At 41.9% G+C, this 16068-nt stretch overlaps 1 protein-coding gene across 2 annotated transcripts in view; it reads left to right on the plus strand.

Moving 5' to 3' along the window:
- The window catches only part of dcaf6 (ddb1 and cul4 associated factor 6), a 38625-nt gene extending 29557 nt beyond the window's left edge, over window positions 1–9068 (plus strand). For both annotated transcript variants that reach the window (XM_022202754.2, XM_022202755.2), the window contains 8 exons: window positions 914–1091; window positions 3291–3394; window positions 3988–4291; window positions 5018–5156; window positions 6298–6454; window positions 6545–6633; window positions 8397–8502; window positions 8579–9068. In XM_022202754.2, coding sequence (XP_022058446.2) covers window positions 914–1091; window positions 3291–3394; window positions 3988–4291; window positions 5018–5156; window positions 6298–6454; window positions 6545–6633; window positions 8397–8502; window positions 8579–8637 — 1136 coding nt within the window. In that variant the 3' untranslated portion in view covers window positions 8638–9068. The remainder of the gene's footprint in view (window positions 1–913; window positions 1092–3290; window positions 3395–3987; window positions 4292–5017; window positions 5157–6297; window positions 6455–6544; window positions 6634–8396; window positions 8503–8578) is intronic.
- Window positions 9069–16068: the final 7000 nt, after the last annotated feature.

Consider the following 16068-nt stretch of genomic DNA (forward strand, 5'->3'; position numbering starts at 1 on the left):
AAATAAAACTGTTGTATTTCTTTTACAGGGTTAAGTAAATTTAAATTGAAATTAGTTCAGAGAAAATTCTTCTAAATTTTGCTCCACTAAATTTATTTTACAGCTTTAGTTGCTATTTTCTTCATAGATTAAGATTTTATATACTATCACATAAATTCAGGTTATAAAACAGCTTACAGGCTGCCTCTGTACGATAACTCAGTCCTATGGTTTCACTCTAACGGACTGCTTTCTGAATTAGGAGGCTTTTAAAATAAACTTTGATGACATTTGAATTGTATAGCTCTTACTTGCATTGAAGTATTTTTGTATTATTTTTGATCTGCATACGTATAAACGGTGTATGCTCGCTGATATAAATCTACCTCTGATTGATGCCTGATAATCTGGAGCATCTTCATGTTTAACATTTACGCAGATATTTACTCCAGTGATCTAAACCGATAACAATACATTTTTTATTGATTGTTTTCCAGCCCTGATCCTGAAGTAGAGGTTCTGTTGAGGGTTAGGGTTCTTAGAAGCATCTCGGCTAATCATCAGAATAAAAGTCCTCACTGGGAACTGTTTTGGTCTAAAAGTTCCCTCTCATGCACCAGAATTTCTGTCCTTCCTTTAATAAGCAGCTGAGGTGTGAAATAATCCTTAGATGCTCTGACTTGTGTTCCTTTGTGTTGCTGTGGCTGTTGTCGGTCGCTTCCTGTCCTTTGTCTGCTGCATGTCCCATTTCTGTTGGATGTTCAGAGGGAATGGATGCAATAGAAGGTTGCATATTTCTAGTCTGCTTCTAAAAAGCTGCAATCGACGGGAAGAATCCCAGATGTGTGTTTAGAGGGTTGAGCTGAACAGCCTTTATGCTCCAGCAACACTAATAAGCTCTTCTTGTTTGTCTGTCGTCCTGTTTTCTGCTCAGGAGCAGCAGAAGCTTCAGGTTCACTTCCACGTGAATCTGTTTGTGCAGCGGCCAGCAGCAGCCCTCAGACCTCCACCTCCTCCAGTCGACCCAGTGCAGCGGAGCCCGTCCTCAGCCTCCACTACAGCTCTGAGGGAACCACCACCAGCACCATCAAGCTGGACTTCACTGATGAGTGGTGAGAGAAACGTCTAGTGAACCTCTGAAGTCTGAACTTCATTAACAGCTCAAAGCCACTTAACCATAAAACATTCTGTAGTTCAGGAACCTTCCATCAGAGACAGGAAGTGAGTACTTACTGGAAGCAGTCAGAAGGTCAGAACCTGTAAATGAGCCACAACAGGCTCCTGGACTGATGATTGGACTGATATTGTTGATGACGTAAACAAAATGGAAAGACTGACATATTATCTCAAACTTGGACAGAATGTGGTTTAATGGACCGTATATGTAGCTCCCAGAAGAGTAGATTTATATGATATATGCCATGTTTTAACTCAAATATTCACCTTCCTCCCAGTTCTAGTGGATGTACTTCTGTTGTCTTAATCACAAAGTTCAGGGTTTATCTCTTTTCTTCTACTTTTGTTTCTGTATATAAAGACGAGTTGATGTCTGAACTCAATACACTGTTCTACATTTTACACATTATTTTACATCTATATGATGGATGGATGATGGTTGGATGGTTGGATGGATGGATGGATGGATGAATTTATGGTTGGATGGAAGAATGGATGGATGGATGATTGGATGGATGATGGATGAATTTATGGTTGGATGGATGGATGGATGATGGATGGATGGTTGGATGAATGGAATGGATGGATGGTTGGATGGATGATGGTTGGATGGATGATTGGATGGATGGATGATGGTTGGATGGATGGATGGATGTTGGATGGATGGATGTTGGATGGTTGGATGGGTGGTTGGATGGATGGATGATTGGATGGATGGTTGGATGGAAGAATGGATGGATGGATGTTGGATGGTTGGATGGATGATGGATGGATGATGGATGGATGGATGGATGGATGGATGGATGGGATGGATGGATGAATTTATGGTTGGATGGAAGAATGGATGGATGGATGGATGATTGGATGGATGGATGGATGGATGGATGGATGGATGATGGATAAATTTATGGTTGGATGGAGGAATGGATGGATGGATGATGGATGATGGTTGGATGAATGGAATGGATGGATGGTTGGATGGATGATGGTTGGATGGATGATTGGATGGATGGATGAATGGTTGGATGGATGGATGATGGATGGATGGATGGATGGTTGGATGGATGCTTTATTAATCCGGAGGGAAATTCACGTTTCCAAGTATTAAACCTTAGAAACGTTTGCAGTGTGAGAGAATCTTGTGAAGTGAGGATTGGAAGTAGACGGTCCTTTATGTGCTTTAACTGTCCAGTTTTACAGGATTTGAACTTTTTTTCATAAAGCACTCCGCTAAAGACGTTCACTAAAGGCAAAAAATGAATTTTTGGGTGTTCAAAACCTGCATTATTTCAGTAAATTTGAAATGCCTTTTCAGTTGTTTCCTTTTAGGACTAGAATTATAACAGACATATTGCCTTAGCCTGCTCTGCTCTACTTGGAAGGAAAAATGAGAAATAAAATGCAGTGAGCTGCTACTCTTCCACCATTTAAGTGTGGTATATTACCGTTTACATTGTGCACGTCTCTGGGCACGTGTCTGCATTTGATTCATGTGTTTTTTTTGCACTTTGAAGAGGCACATCATCCAGATTTAAACAGTCAGGTATTTTTCTTCTTATTTTTTCTATTAAATTAGAGGTTTACACACTGAACGGTAGAACCTGAGCCCTGCTCTTTACTCCTGCAGTAATTTTATTCCGTTTTGCAGCAAAGCAGCCATGTGTGAGGAGACATGTCAATGAGTTCTAATCCTGGCTATCATTTCTACAAACTGTATTTCATGAATTGATTGTCAGTACCGGGTGGATTGTGACCATCGGCAGCTTCACTGATGAGCTGTGATGGATGCAGAATCATTAGTGTTCATCCTGTTTAGTGATTTTAATTTACTACAGTCCCAGGACATTCTCACCCAGAGAGTGAAGAGGAAGCATCTGTACTGAGGGACTGATTGAATTTGAATAATAATAATTTAATTGATTGATCGAATGCTTCCTGGGAGAGTTCTACAAACCATTTAGCGTTTCTATACGTCCACGGTTTGAGCATTCTGTGCAGCTTCCAGCTTTCTCCCACTTCTTATTGAGGGTCTATGTTTTGCTTTGAACTCTTTTGGGTCAGTATTGATCTGATAATTAGTGAATGCAGCCACATCTTTGTGTTTATCAGCTGTAACTCTAGCTGTTGTCCTCCAGGAGCAGCAGTACGTCCAGCTCCATGGGCAGCGGAGGTCCTAAACCCTCAGAGGCTGTTCAGAGCAGAGAGAGTCTGTCCACGGAGAGCTCAGCGTCAGAGCAGGGTGAGAGACTGGTTATTATGGGATTATTATGGGACTGATGGGGTTCAGCAAACAGACAGACCATAAACAGTCAGCTACATCTGAGCACCCTACCCAGTTTATTCCAGCTTTAATTTCCACACAGCATACAAAGAATTTGTTTTCAGCTGTTGGTGTCACCCTGGGAATATGGAAGAGAATAAAAATAAACTATAGAAAGAAGAACAGAGGAAAAAAGCAGTAATAAAAATAAATACAACACAATATATATATCTACAGATATTTACAAGCTAAAAAGGAATATAGAAACACAGCAGCGCTACATGATGATACAGAGCAGAAACTACCGTACCTATCCACTGTTTTAAGGTACAGATCAGCTGTTTATCAGGCTGATGGCTGCATTAGAAGCTGCTGTTGTGTCTGATGTTTTAGTGTACAGGACTCTGCAGTTTCTGTCCAGGGTGACACGGATCTGTGATGATGTTTGCTCTTCCTGCTTCTACTGGATGAAGGCTCGAGGCTCTGCTACAGATGTTCTCTGTTTCTGTCCTCTGCTGAGCCTTCTGTTTCCCTCCTTTCTATCTCTTCCTGTGTATTTTCTCGTCCTCCAGCTCCCTCTGAGTCCTCGGGGCAGCAGAGTTTTCCGGTCGCCTCCTCGGAGCCTCCGTGTGACGCCTCCTGCTCCGGCGCCGCCCCGGTCCCGGCGGCCGGCTCTGAGGGGGACAGCACGGCGTCCTCGCTGCAGGACAGGAGTCCACCGGAGGACACGAGCGGCGGCTGCAGGAGAGCAGAGCCTCCAGCCGAGGAGGGAGAGGAGGGCCAGAGTCAGCCCCCACGGGGAAACCAGGACTCTGACGACAGCGACGACGATCCCATCCTCATCCCGTCTACGAGGTTCAGAGGACAGGGACAGAGGTGTGTTGGACCAGACCACGCTCTAGCTTCTATTTAGACTCTGCAGTAAGAACACAGCCCTCAGGCTGTCTTTAGGTTTTACTGTTCACTGTCTGTTCTTATTGTGTGATGCTTTGCATTGACTGTTTTACTACAAATCTAGATTTAATTCCAGAGGATCTGCAGTAGGAGATAGGATGATCAGGTAACGTGTTTCTACTGACGACTAAAAGCTTCTAACCTGGAGTGTGACTTGCTGCAGAGCGTTTAAACTGGAGAGCACAACATGACATGTTTCTGATAACTTTCCTCGTCTTGGTTTGATGGTTTAAACACTCAGCTGGCTGCAGGCTGCTGCATGTGAGCACTGACTCCACAGGTGGTGTGAATAGAAGCATCACATTTTACACCCTCAGAGATGGAGAATGAAGCAGCCGTGTGCATGACGTCCTGAAGGAAAGGAGCTGAACCGTTTAAACACATTAAACAGCTGCAGACCGGTGCTACAGCGTGTCTGATAGAATACAGAATCAGAATACGTTAAACTGAGTGACTTCTGATGGACCCAGCAGGTGTTTCCTCCACAGTGGCTGCTTTCCAGCTTTGGGTTTGTTTCCAGCAGCTTGTTAATGGTTGAAAATGGAAGTCCAGCTTGTATTTACAGCATGGTGTTTCTAAGCAGCTGCTGCATGAGTTTGTGTGTTTATAGACGCTTTATTTTCACGTGTTGGTTCTTTCTTTGCTCAGACGTTCGGCGGCAGCTCGTATCCAGGAGCTGTTCCGCAGGAGGAAAGAAAGACGAGAGATGGAGGAGAGCGAGACCCAGAACATCAGGAGACCTTCAGTCAAAATGGTCTACAAAGGCCACCGCAACTCCAGGACCATGGTAAACCTCAGGCCGTTTGTCCTTTAGACTGGAGGGAAAAGGGCTTTTAGAAACTTATTGTTTAGATGGGAGGTGGATGAGAAGATGAAACTGGCAGTTAGCATAGCTTTGCTTAGCATCACAGTTGGACATGGAGGAAACTTGTAGTCTGAATCAGTCAGTTACGCAGAAATACATCCTTTAAAGCTGATAAATGAACACACATCGTTTAACCCTCCAAACCCCAAGCAGTTTCTTTTCACGTCCTGTCGTCACTGCAGGGTTGCCAGGTTTGGCACTAATTCTGCGTTTACATAGAAATGTAGTTGAGTCTGCATTCACTGAATCTGGACGTAATCCGCTGACCTGCACTGTAGAAAAAGATGCTGCAAAGAACCTGAACATCAATAATAATAGTAATAAATTTGATCTGTCACTCACTTTTCATTTAGGCACAAGCTCAAAGTTCTGCATAAAAAATGTAAAATGGATAAAAACAAAACTGGCCGGTAAAATCATAAAAATACTTATTTTAGGGTCACATTAATTCAAAGCTTTGCTAAACAGGAACTCTGTATTCAAACATGTGCTGTCTGTGGAGCCATCAGGAGGAGTTCTGAAGGTTCTGTCTCTGGTCCAGCGTTTGGTTCTGGGCAGGAGGAGGAGGTGAAGGTTATTAGTGGAGGTTTATTTTGGATGATTGGTGACGGAGGAGTTCTTTAAGGGGATCCAGAACGTTGCCATGAATGTAGAGTGATTTTGTAGTGAATTCTGGAGGAGCCGGTGGAGTGAACGGAGGATGGTGTGATGTGGTGTTCCTTCTCATCAGGATCTAGAACCTTTTTTGAAAATATTGGAGCTTTTGTAGGATCCCAGTGAGAAGTATGTAGCAGTATAGTCCAGCCTGGAGGAGACAAAGGCTGGATGAGTTTCTCTTAGAAAGGGTGAGGGAGGGACGAGTTCTGTACCAGCTGTCAAAGTGTTTGGAACCAAACCCTCGGGTTGCTGGTGGACACATTTTTTGTCTTCACACCGAACCAGACGGGCTGATTTCTTGTTGGGTTTTAATTCTAAGAATGTGACATCAGGGTGGTGCAGCTGTCCTCATCTGACTCTCAGCCTGCAGCATTACGATAATCTAAGGTGCTTTTTTCACTCTTAGATAAAAGAATCGTGTTTCTGGGGCAACAACTTTGTGATGAGCGGCTCCGACTGTGGACACATCTTCATCTGGGACAGACACACAGCAGAACACCTCATGCTGCTGGAAGCCGACAACCACGTGGTGAACTGCCTGCAGCCGCATCCCTACGACCCCAGTAAGACCTACAGCTGCAAACATCTGCTCCAAGATCACATGACCACGTCTCCCTCTGTTAGCTCGATGCTCATTGTGTCGTCTGTTTCAGTTCTGGCTTCTTCAGGGATCGACTATGATATCAAGATTTGGTCGCCGCTGGAAGAATCGCCGTCTTTCAACAGAGTCCTCGCTGATGAGGTAGAACCAGCGCTGTGATTGGCTGATCTCTGTGTTTATGTGTGAAGCAGCATCAACCACAATAATTAAGACAAACCAACATTAGCAAGTCCCAGAATTCCAAACTAGAACGTTTGGACAGCTTTAATCTGTTGACTAGGAATGTGTATTTCTGTGGCTGAAACCTCCACTTTTTACACACATTTTTCACGGCTGACATTTTGACTTGTCGCTGAGGAAAACACAGGTGGAATAGATCATTATTATTACTCAGTGAAGCAGCATGAAAGGATGCTCGGCCGTCATTAACACGATGTGCTTTGCTGTGACCAGTCAAAATGTCTGTTGTGAAAAACTTCTTTTTCTCTCCTCTGGCTTCATTTTCACGTCACTAATTCGTATCAGACCTGTTACTCATTCATCCACCTCTAGCCTTAGACAAAAGAATCTGCAGTTTAGATCATTTATCAAAGCAAAGTGCTTCACATAGCCAGAAAAAAATCAAAACAAAACATAAAAACACAGTGAAAAGAGAACAGAAGTACCAGTCATATCAAAGTGAACACTGACACTGAGATCCATGAGCAAAGTAACGGCGAGAATCAGATAAAATCAGGACATAGTAAGATGAGATTTAATAAAAGCTGCTGCCTCAGTCTGTCAGTGTTCTGAAGGCAGATTATTCCAGAGCTTCAGGGCTGTTATTTCTACAGTTTGACATTATCATTTAGCTTTTATCCAAAGCGACGCTCACTACCAGCCTTTAGTTTGGACACAGCTTCTGGTTTTTCTTTATTTTCACAACTATTTCCATTGTAGATTGTCACTGAGGCCATCAAACTATGAATGAACACAGATAGAACTATGTAGGAAACAAAAAAGAGTGAAATTAGTCAAACATGTTTTAGATTTTAATAGCCACCCTTTGCTTTGATTACTGCTTGACACACTCTTGGCGTTCTGTCAGTGAGCGTCATGAGGCAGTCCAGATGTGTTCATTCATAGTGTGACGCCTTCAGTGAGAATCTACAATGGAAACAGTCATGAAAAAATGAGAAGGCGTGTCCAAAGCTTTGACTGGTAGTGACACGACACCAGCAAGGATGTAGTCCGGAGAAAACAGCCTGGATACGTATAAAACAGGTCCAGGAGCGATAATCAGAGCGTGGAGCCTCCAGGCAGTGCAGATGTTATTTCAGAAGCTCCGGCTGAGAGTCTGGAACAGATAAAAACTACTGTATGAGGATCTCAAAATGTGAGAGGGGTTGTGTGGGAATAAAAGATCTGACATGTGGTGCTTAATTACAGGAACCCTAAAAGTGATTCTGCAACATACTGGAGGTGTAGATGCTGAATCAGGGGGCTCTGGTCCTGTTTGTAGCTGGTTTTATTTTTTAGGAGTATTAAAAAGGCTGCTAGAGTAATCCAAACATGATTGCAAAAAAGATATTTAGTAGTTTGTGTATTGTTAGAAATGAACATTGGTTCAGTTGTTAAAGCTCTTTAAACGAGCTGCAGCATGTTAATGGACTGATCCTAACTTAGCGAGCTGCTGGTTTTTGTGCTAAGCTAACCGCTCTGTCCCTCATTTACCATCTAGATATCAGACCTGCTGCTGATCTTTCCATTATCAGAGGAGATGTGGTTCAGCTAATTGTGCTTGACGTAGTCTTCATGACCCAAAATCCCAGGATTCCCTTAAAAACATGTTATTTTCACTCTTCCTTGGATTTCTGTTTTTCCTTTCCTTTTTACCTTCGTCTTTCTTCTTTTCTTCCCACAAGGTGATAACTCGTAACGAGCTGATGCTGGAGGAAACGAGAAACACAATCACAGTCCCGGCTTCTTTCATGCTGCGAATGTTGGCGTCCCTGAACCACATCAGATCAGGTAAACTCACACCGACATCCACGTCTCACTTCCTCCCCACTCCTCCTCTTTAACATCGGCCTTTTTCTCCTCACAGATCGACTAGAAGGCGATCGCTCTGAAGGTTCAGGCCAAGAAAATGAGGACGAGCAGTAGCCAGATGGCATTTTATTTTAAAGAAAACACTATTTCTTCTTCATGTATAGCACTTGAAAAATACCTGAGATTTGTACAAGTATCGTATAGAATACTTCCTTTTGAAAATTAGTGTAATTTCTAGCACCCTGTGTTTTTTAAGATGACTTTCTTACTGATGTTTCTGTATAAGGATAAAAGCTACATCTGTGTGAATGCAAAAAGGACGTCAGTACATATATATATATATATATATATAAATATATATATTAAGTGTGAGTATAATGGCGGCTGGTGTGAAAGGATGTTAAGTGCAATATTATTTTGTTAGGAGAAGGTGAGCTTTGATCAGTGTTAACGTTTGACATTTTTGAATTTGTAGCAAAATGCTAAGAAATGTTGATGTGCTGCTCCGGCAGTTACGCATGTGAATAATAAGTTTAAGAAAAACACAGAGGCTTCTGTTTTACTATGGATGGATGGATGGATGGATGGATGGATGGATGATGGATAGATAAATAGATAGATAAGTAGGTATGTAGATGGATATGTAAGGCAGTAACTAATTCAGACCACTAGGTAGTGCTGTTGCACTGCAGGTTGTTTGATTGAGCCAAGCAATGACTATATATAGAGCTCTATATATGTGTCATTGGAGCCAAGGATTTCTACCCTTTATTGTCCTTTCTTGGACACCGTAGTTTGTCTTGTGCGCCATGTTTCGCCAGATATGTTTTGGACTGTTGAAGGCTGTATGTGTGAGAGTTAGCGACAACAAAGGTCTTCTTCACAATTATGACCGCTCCCGTCTGATTCTCTTCTCCATCTGAATGACACCCTCCACCCAAATTCATCAGTAACACAACACAGAGATACGCAGGGAAAAGTTGCAAGAAAAAATGAAAGCTGCTACTGACTTCTCACTTTTACAAAGTATTTTTCATGTTTTTTGTTTTTTTTGTCTCTTTAACCCGACAGGAAAGCTGTAAATGACCTTTTCATTTTGGACTGTTAACATTCAAATTATGATGGAATTGTTTCCTTGTTTCTGTGAATTACAGCATCATCAGCTGCAGCATCTGATGTTCAATGTTGTTAGTGGGTATGCTCCACAGGCAGGATGTGAGTGGGATGAGAAGGAGAAATTCTGGTTGGACCTTGATGAAGTGATGCAGAGCATCCCTAGAAGTGAGAGAGTTGTCATTGGTGCAGACTTCAATGGACATGTTGGTGCAGGAAACAGAGATGATGAGGAGGTCATGGGCAGGTTTGGGATCCAGGAGAGGAACGCAGAAGGACAGATGGTGGTTGACTTTGCAAAAAGGATGGAAATGGCTGTAGTGAATACTTTCTTCCAGAAGAGGCAGGAACATAGGGTGACCTATAAGAGTGGAGGTAGGAGCACACAGGTAGACTACATCTTGTGTAGACGGTGTAATCTGAAGGAGATCAATGACTGCAAAGTAGTGGTAGGTGAGAGTGTTGCCAGACAGCATAGGATGGTGGTGTGTAGGATGACCCTGGTGGTGAAGAAGATGAAGAGGGCAAAGGCAGAGCAGAGGACCAAATGGTGGAAGCTGAAAAAGGAAGAGTGTTGTATGACTTTCAGGAAAGAGTTGAGGCAGGCTTTGGATGGTCAGGAGGTGCTTCCAGATGACTGGACAACTACAGCAAATGTGATCAGGGAGACAGGTCGGAGAGTACTTGGTGTGTCATCTGGAAGGAAAGGAGATAAGGAGACTTGGTGGTGGAATGAGGAGGTGCAGGAGTGGATCCAGAGAAAGAGGTTAGCTAAGAAGAAGTGGGATACTGAGAGGACTGAAGAGAGTAGACAGGAGTACAGGGAGATGCAGCGTAAGGTGAAAGTAGAGGTGGCAAAGGCCAAACAAGGGGCTTACCATGACTTGTATGCTAGGTTGGACAGTAAGGAGGGAGAGACTGACCTGTACAGGTTGGCAAGGCAGAGAGACAGAGATGGGAAGGACATGCAGCAGGTTAGGGTGATAAAGGATAAGGATGGAAGTGTGTTGACAGGTGCCAATAGTGTGATGGGAAGATGGAAAGAGTACTTTGAAGAGTTGAATGAGGAAAATGAGAGAGAACGAAGAGTAGAAGAGGTGACTGTTGTGGACCAGGAAGTAGCAAAGATTAGTAAGGATGAAGTGAGGAGGGCATTGAAGAGGATGAAGAGTGGAAAGGCACTTGGTCCTGATGATATACCTGTGGAGGTATGGAAGTGTCTCTGAGAGGTAGCAGTAGAGTTTCTGACTGGGTTGTTCAGCAGGATCTTAGATAGTGAGAAGATGCCCGAGGAATGGAGGAGAAGTGTGCTGGTGCCCATCTTTAAGAACAAGGGAGATGTGCAGAGTTGTGGCAACTACAGAGTAATAAAGCTGATGAGCCACACGATGAAGCTATGGGAAAGAGTAGTTGAAGCTAGACTAAGGGCAGAGGTGAACATCTGTGAGCAGCAGTATGGTTTCATGCCAAGAAAGAGTACAACAGATGCAATATTTGCTTTGAGGATGTTGATAGAGAAGTACAGAGAAGGTCAGAAGGAGCTGCATTGTGTCTTTGTAGATCTGGAGAAAGCTTCTGACAGGGTGCCCAGAGAGGAACTGTGGTTTTGTATGAGGAAGTCTGGAGTGGCAGAGAAGTATGTTAGAGTGGTGCAGGACATGTATGAGGACTGTAAGACAGTGGTGAGGTGTGCTGTAGGAGTAACAGAGGAGTTCAAGGTGGAGGTGGGAGTACATCAGGGATCAGCTCTGAGCCCCTTCTTGTTTGCTATGGTGATGGACAGGATGACAGACGAGGTTAGACAGGAGTCTCCATGGACTATGATGTTTGCAGATGACATTGTGATCTGTAGTGAGAGCAGGGAACAGGTGGAGGAGAAGCTAGAGGCGTGGAGGTTTGCCCTGGAAAGGAGAGGAATGAAGGTTAGCCGCAGCAAGACGGAGTATCTGTGTGTGAATGAGAGGGACCCAAGTGGAAGAGTGAGGTTACAGGGAGAAGAGATCAAGAAGGTGGAGGATTTTAAGTACTTAGGGTCAACAGTCCAGAGCAATGGAGAGTGTGGAAAAGAGGTGAAGAAGCGTGTACAGGCAGGCTGGAACGACCGGAGAAGAGTGTCAGGTGTGATGTGTGATAGAAGAGTTTCAGCTAAAATGAAAGGAAAGGTTTACAAAACTGTGGTGAGACCAGCCATGTTGTTTGGTCTGGAGACAGTGTCCCTGAGGAAAAGACAGGAGGCAGAGCTGGAGGTAGCAGAACTGAAGATGCTGAGGTTCTCTTTGGGAGTGACCAGGATGGATAGGATCAGGAATGAGGACATCAGAGGGACAGCACATGTTGGTCCAGAGGAGAGAGAGTGAATATATTGGTAGAAGGATGCTGAGTTTCCCACTGCCAGGCAGGAGGCCTAGAGGAAGACCAAAGAGGAGGTTTATGGATGTGGTTAAAGAGGACATGAAGGTAGTTGGTGTGAGAGAAGAGGATGCAGAAGACAGGGTTAGATGGAGGCAATTGATTTGCTATGGCGACCCCTGAAGGGAAAAGCTGAAAGGAAAAGAAGAAGAAGAAGAAGATCAGCTGCAGCATCTGCCTGTTATGTAAAACTGGTAAGCTCAACGACAGAATCCTGAGGGCAGTTACGAGACAAATATTGTGCAAGAACAGCTCTATATCCAGCCCTGTCAATTTCCACTTTTTGAATGTTTAATGACAATTATCACACCTAAAATAAGAAATAATATTCTGGACTTTTAGCAACTAGTCGCCAGCTGTAAACCATAAACATCACAGGGTTCTGTATACTAATCAGTCTAAATCAAAATGAGTACTACCCAATACACCGTGAACAACAACAATCTGAACCCTTGATCTGTGGTAAAATCATCTGAAATGTTCTGTGCAGGAATGTACATTTTAAAATACAGTAAGTAGCACTCTGTACATTTAATATTAAACCTGAGAACAATAACAAACAGGAACAATACTCCATATTCTTAAGTCATTTAGTAGTGCACAGCTCAGCAAACATCATAGTGTTCTGCATAGAAATCACTAAAAGCTGCTCTCAGTAATCTTCCACAGTGTCCATCAAAGGCCTGTAGGTGTGAAGCAGGAAGTCCTCCACAATGAGGATGTGAGTCTCCTCCTCCTCCTTCAGGACCATCTCTGTGTCCAGGGTGTTATTAACGCCATGAGGCTTCTCAAACTTCACCGGGTTCTCCAGCCACGCGTAGATCCTCCTCATCATGGCGTCCATGTTCTGGAACAGTTCTACAAAGCAACCTGCAGCAGAAGAGACTTTGAGAGTTTTTAGGAAGTTCTGGAGACCAGACTTTAGAGCAGCACAAACATTTGTCAGCAGTTTGAGCAGGAGAAGGTGAGCTTCAGAGTAGAAATGAGAAGGAAACCTTGTTGACCCGTGTGGTGAGGTCCTGTACCAAGAGTTTGAGCAGGTTGTGAAGAGTCTGTAGTTCTTTGGTCTGAAAGCACCAGAAGAGTCGACTCATTAAAGGAGAAAACAGGAGATATTGTTGGTTCTTCTGTTGCTCTGCAGTTTCCTTAGACTGAATATCAAGTTTCTATTTTAGTTTAAATTTCTTACATTGTCATGTTTTAAATATGACAAAAAATATAAAAATAAAGCGTCTTCAGACAGTCTGACCTGTAATTGGTGTTCTATAAAACAAACTGAATTTAAATTGTATGTATCTTGTAATGTTGGAGGAATTCAGACATAAATGTTGGAAAACACATTTTCTTTGTCCATTAATCTGTTGATTGTTTTCTCCACTAATTCATTTCTTGTTTTGGTTTATAAAATGTCAAACCCAAATATATTCAGTTTACTGTCATAAAAACCAAAAAGATTTACATTCATGATGCAGGAATCAGGCAGTTTTTCACTTTTTATCTTAGTTTAGTCACAAAGATCGTTGATAATGTGTGAATTGTTGCAGCTTGTGAGCCGTAGAAGGTTTTAATGTTTGGGGCCAAGTGTCAGAAAACATTTAGAAACCAACATCAACAAAACACTCAAAGATTTGAACATCATTAAAGGGAAATCCAACTTTTGCATGACAATGTCTAATTAAAGGACATTTATTTCCAACATAAATGTGTGATATTCATCCTCTGGAGCTTCTCTTCACATCGTCTTCCACCTGGACTGGTTTGGTCGGTAGCATGAGCAACAAACATGAAAAACTGCACTTTAACATCAATGAATGACACTGAAGTTTAATCTCTACATAAATGAGACTGAGTCTGGATGTGCTGCTCTGTCATTAACTCCTAAGTTTAGAGAAAGTTCAAACTAAAGAGGACAGTTCAGATCAGACTTGAGAATGAGCTGATTCTGAACAAACATCTCAGACTTTCTGAGCTTCAGCACCTCTAGAAGATATTTGAACAACAAGCAACTCCAGAGATCCAGAAGTTGGAGAGAGTTAGCTTTAGCTGAGCCACAGAACATGTGGGACGCTAACCTAGCAAACATTTCAGACTTTTCTCTGTGAATTCTGACAAATAATTTCCTATTTAATGACAGAGCTACACATCTGAACTTAGTCTCATTAAGGTGGAGTTATATTTGTCTGCTTTGCTGAGTGGCAGTCCCACCAGGAACCACTGCTGCAGGAACTGATGTCTAGTGTTCACCCATCGCTGGACTGCAGGAATTACCACAAAGAAACTGTGTTTACATCATTTGTTTACTTTCTGATGGCATGGGTTGTCTAGTCTCACTGTTTTATAGGTGATTAGAACATTCTGTCATTAATCTGTTTACATCTCAGTGTTTCCTGTGATACAGAGTGAGAATGAAGGAAAGCAGTAATAGTACTGGTGCTTGATGTGGTTGTGTTACTGAGTGTCTTCAACTTTTTAAAAAGACATCGGAAACTTGTAGGACAAAATGCAATCAGAACAAGTTGACCAATCGCTGTTCTTCTAGTCTAAATATGATGTCTATGTGGACATCTGAGGCATGTACACTTTTGAGAAGGTTCACATCGGTTGTTTTATTTTAACACCTTCCTGCAAATGCTTTTTCCACACCACACTGCTAAACTGACACACGACTGGTTTACCATGTTCAAGCTACAAATCATATTGTACTTCGCATTCATGCAGAATATCTTTTATAATATCTATAGCTATAATAGAATATGCAGTTTACATTTTGAATGCGGACAGTAAGAAAATCAACTGTCTTTTAATCCACATTAGTGGTCTGGATGAGCTGAAATCCATAGTTAGGAGACGGTTACATGCCAGGAGCATCTTTGGGATTTTGTCCAACCCACCCAAGTTTCTGGTCTCTTTTTAATAAAGGCAAATGCAACTAAATAAGATCTTAGGATTGCATGACATGTCATTTCATTTTTAGTAAGGCTGATTTCATAGACAAGAGTGCATTTCCTTGCAATGTTGAATAACTTTAATGGCTGGCAATAATGGAAAGTGTTTTGACAGTGAGTACCCCTACCATATGGTTAAAAGTATTTTTGTATCCTTTTTATGTATTCATTTATGCAAATATGATTTTCACATCATGTTTTCCAGATGTGTAACTCTGCCTCTGAGTTTAATGTTGTCCCTGAAGAGTCTGTGATGCAGAAAACAGCAAAACTATGAGAATAAAATTATTGTAATAAATAAATATATTACACTATTAATTATTTCAGTTCAATGTGTAAAAAAAATCCATTTTTTGTGTCTGTAGAGTCTCATTAGTGCCAGTTGTCTTTAGTAGTCCTGAATTTGTCACTAGCTTAAGGCGCAATAGGCTAAATTAAGCCCCTCTCTAACGAACATCAGTAGTAGTGCATTTAACTTTTTAAGACCCAAGCTTTGGTTGGGCTGCATTTTAGATTTCTTCTAGTTATTTGGGATAAGGACTAAGCAATAAACATGTTAATCATATCATATCTAATTCTGATTATTATATTATTATATTTTGCTATATTTATAGTATATATTTTTTTATTATTGCTGTTGTTATTTTATTATTATAAATATTATTGTTGTTATTCTCATTATTGTGAACAATATGCTCTTTTGGAAAAAAATATGGACCTCCTGTCCTAGGAAGTTAAGTTTTTATATGAATTTATACAAAAAAGCAAATTAATAAGTTAGTTTAGAATCAATCCATAATAAAGAAAAAAATGTTGCAGTCTTAAATTTGTATTAATTAGTTAATATATTTATTTGTTATTCTTTTAAAAAGAGGCTTTGTTTTAAATCACAAAACTACTAGAGAAGAAGAAATTCTGGTCTTCCATTCATTTCCGTCAAAGTGCGCCACCACATGGAAGAAGCCGGTAACGTCTGCGGCTTCTCATTGGACACCGGCAGATGACGCGTTTGTGCGGGAAGCTTTGATCTACGTGGGTGGTCCAGTTAGTAGTCCATTCATAAACAACCGGTCTGTCA

This window comes from Acanthochromis polyacanthus, chromosome 14 (genome assembly GCF_021347895.1).
Source record: "Acanthochromis polyacanthus isolate Apoly-LR-REF ecotype Palm Island chromosome 14, KAUST_Apoly_ChrSc, whole genome shotgun sequence".
NCBI lineage: Eukaryota > Metazoa > Chordata > Actinopteri > Pomacentridae > Acanthochromis > Acanthochromis polyacanthus.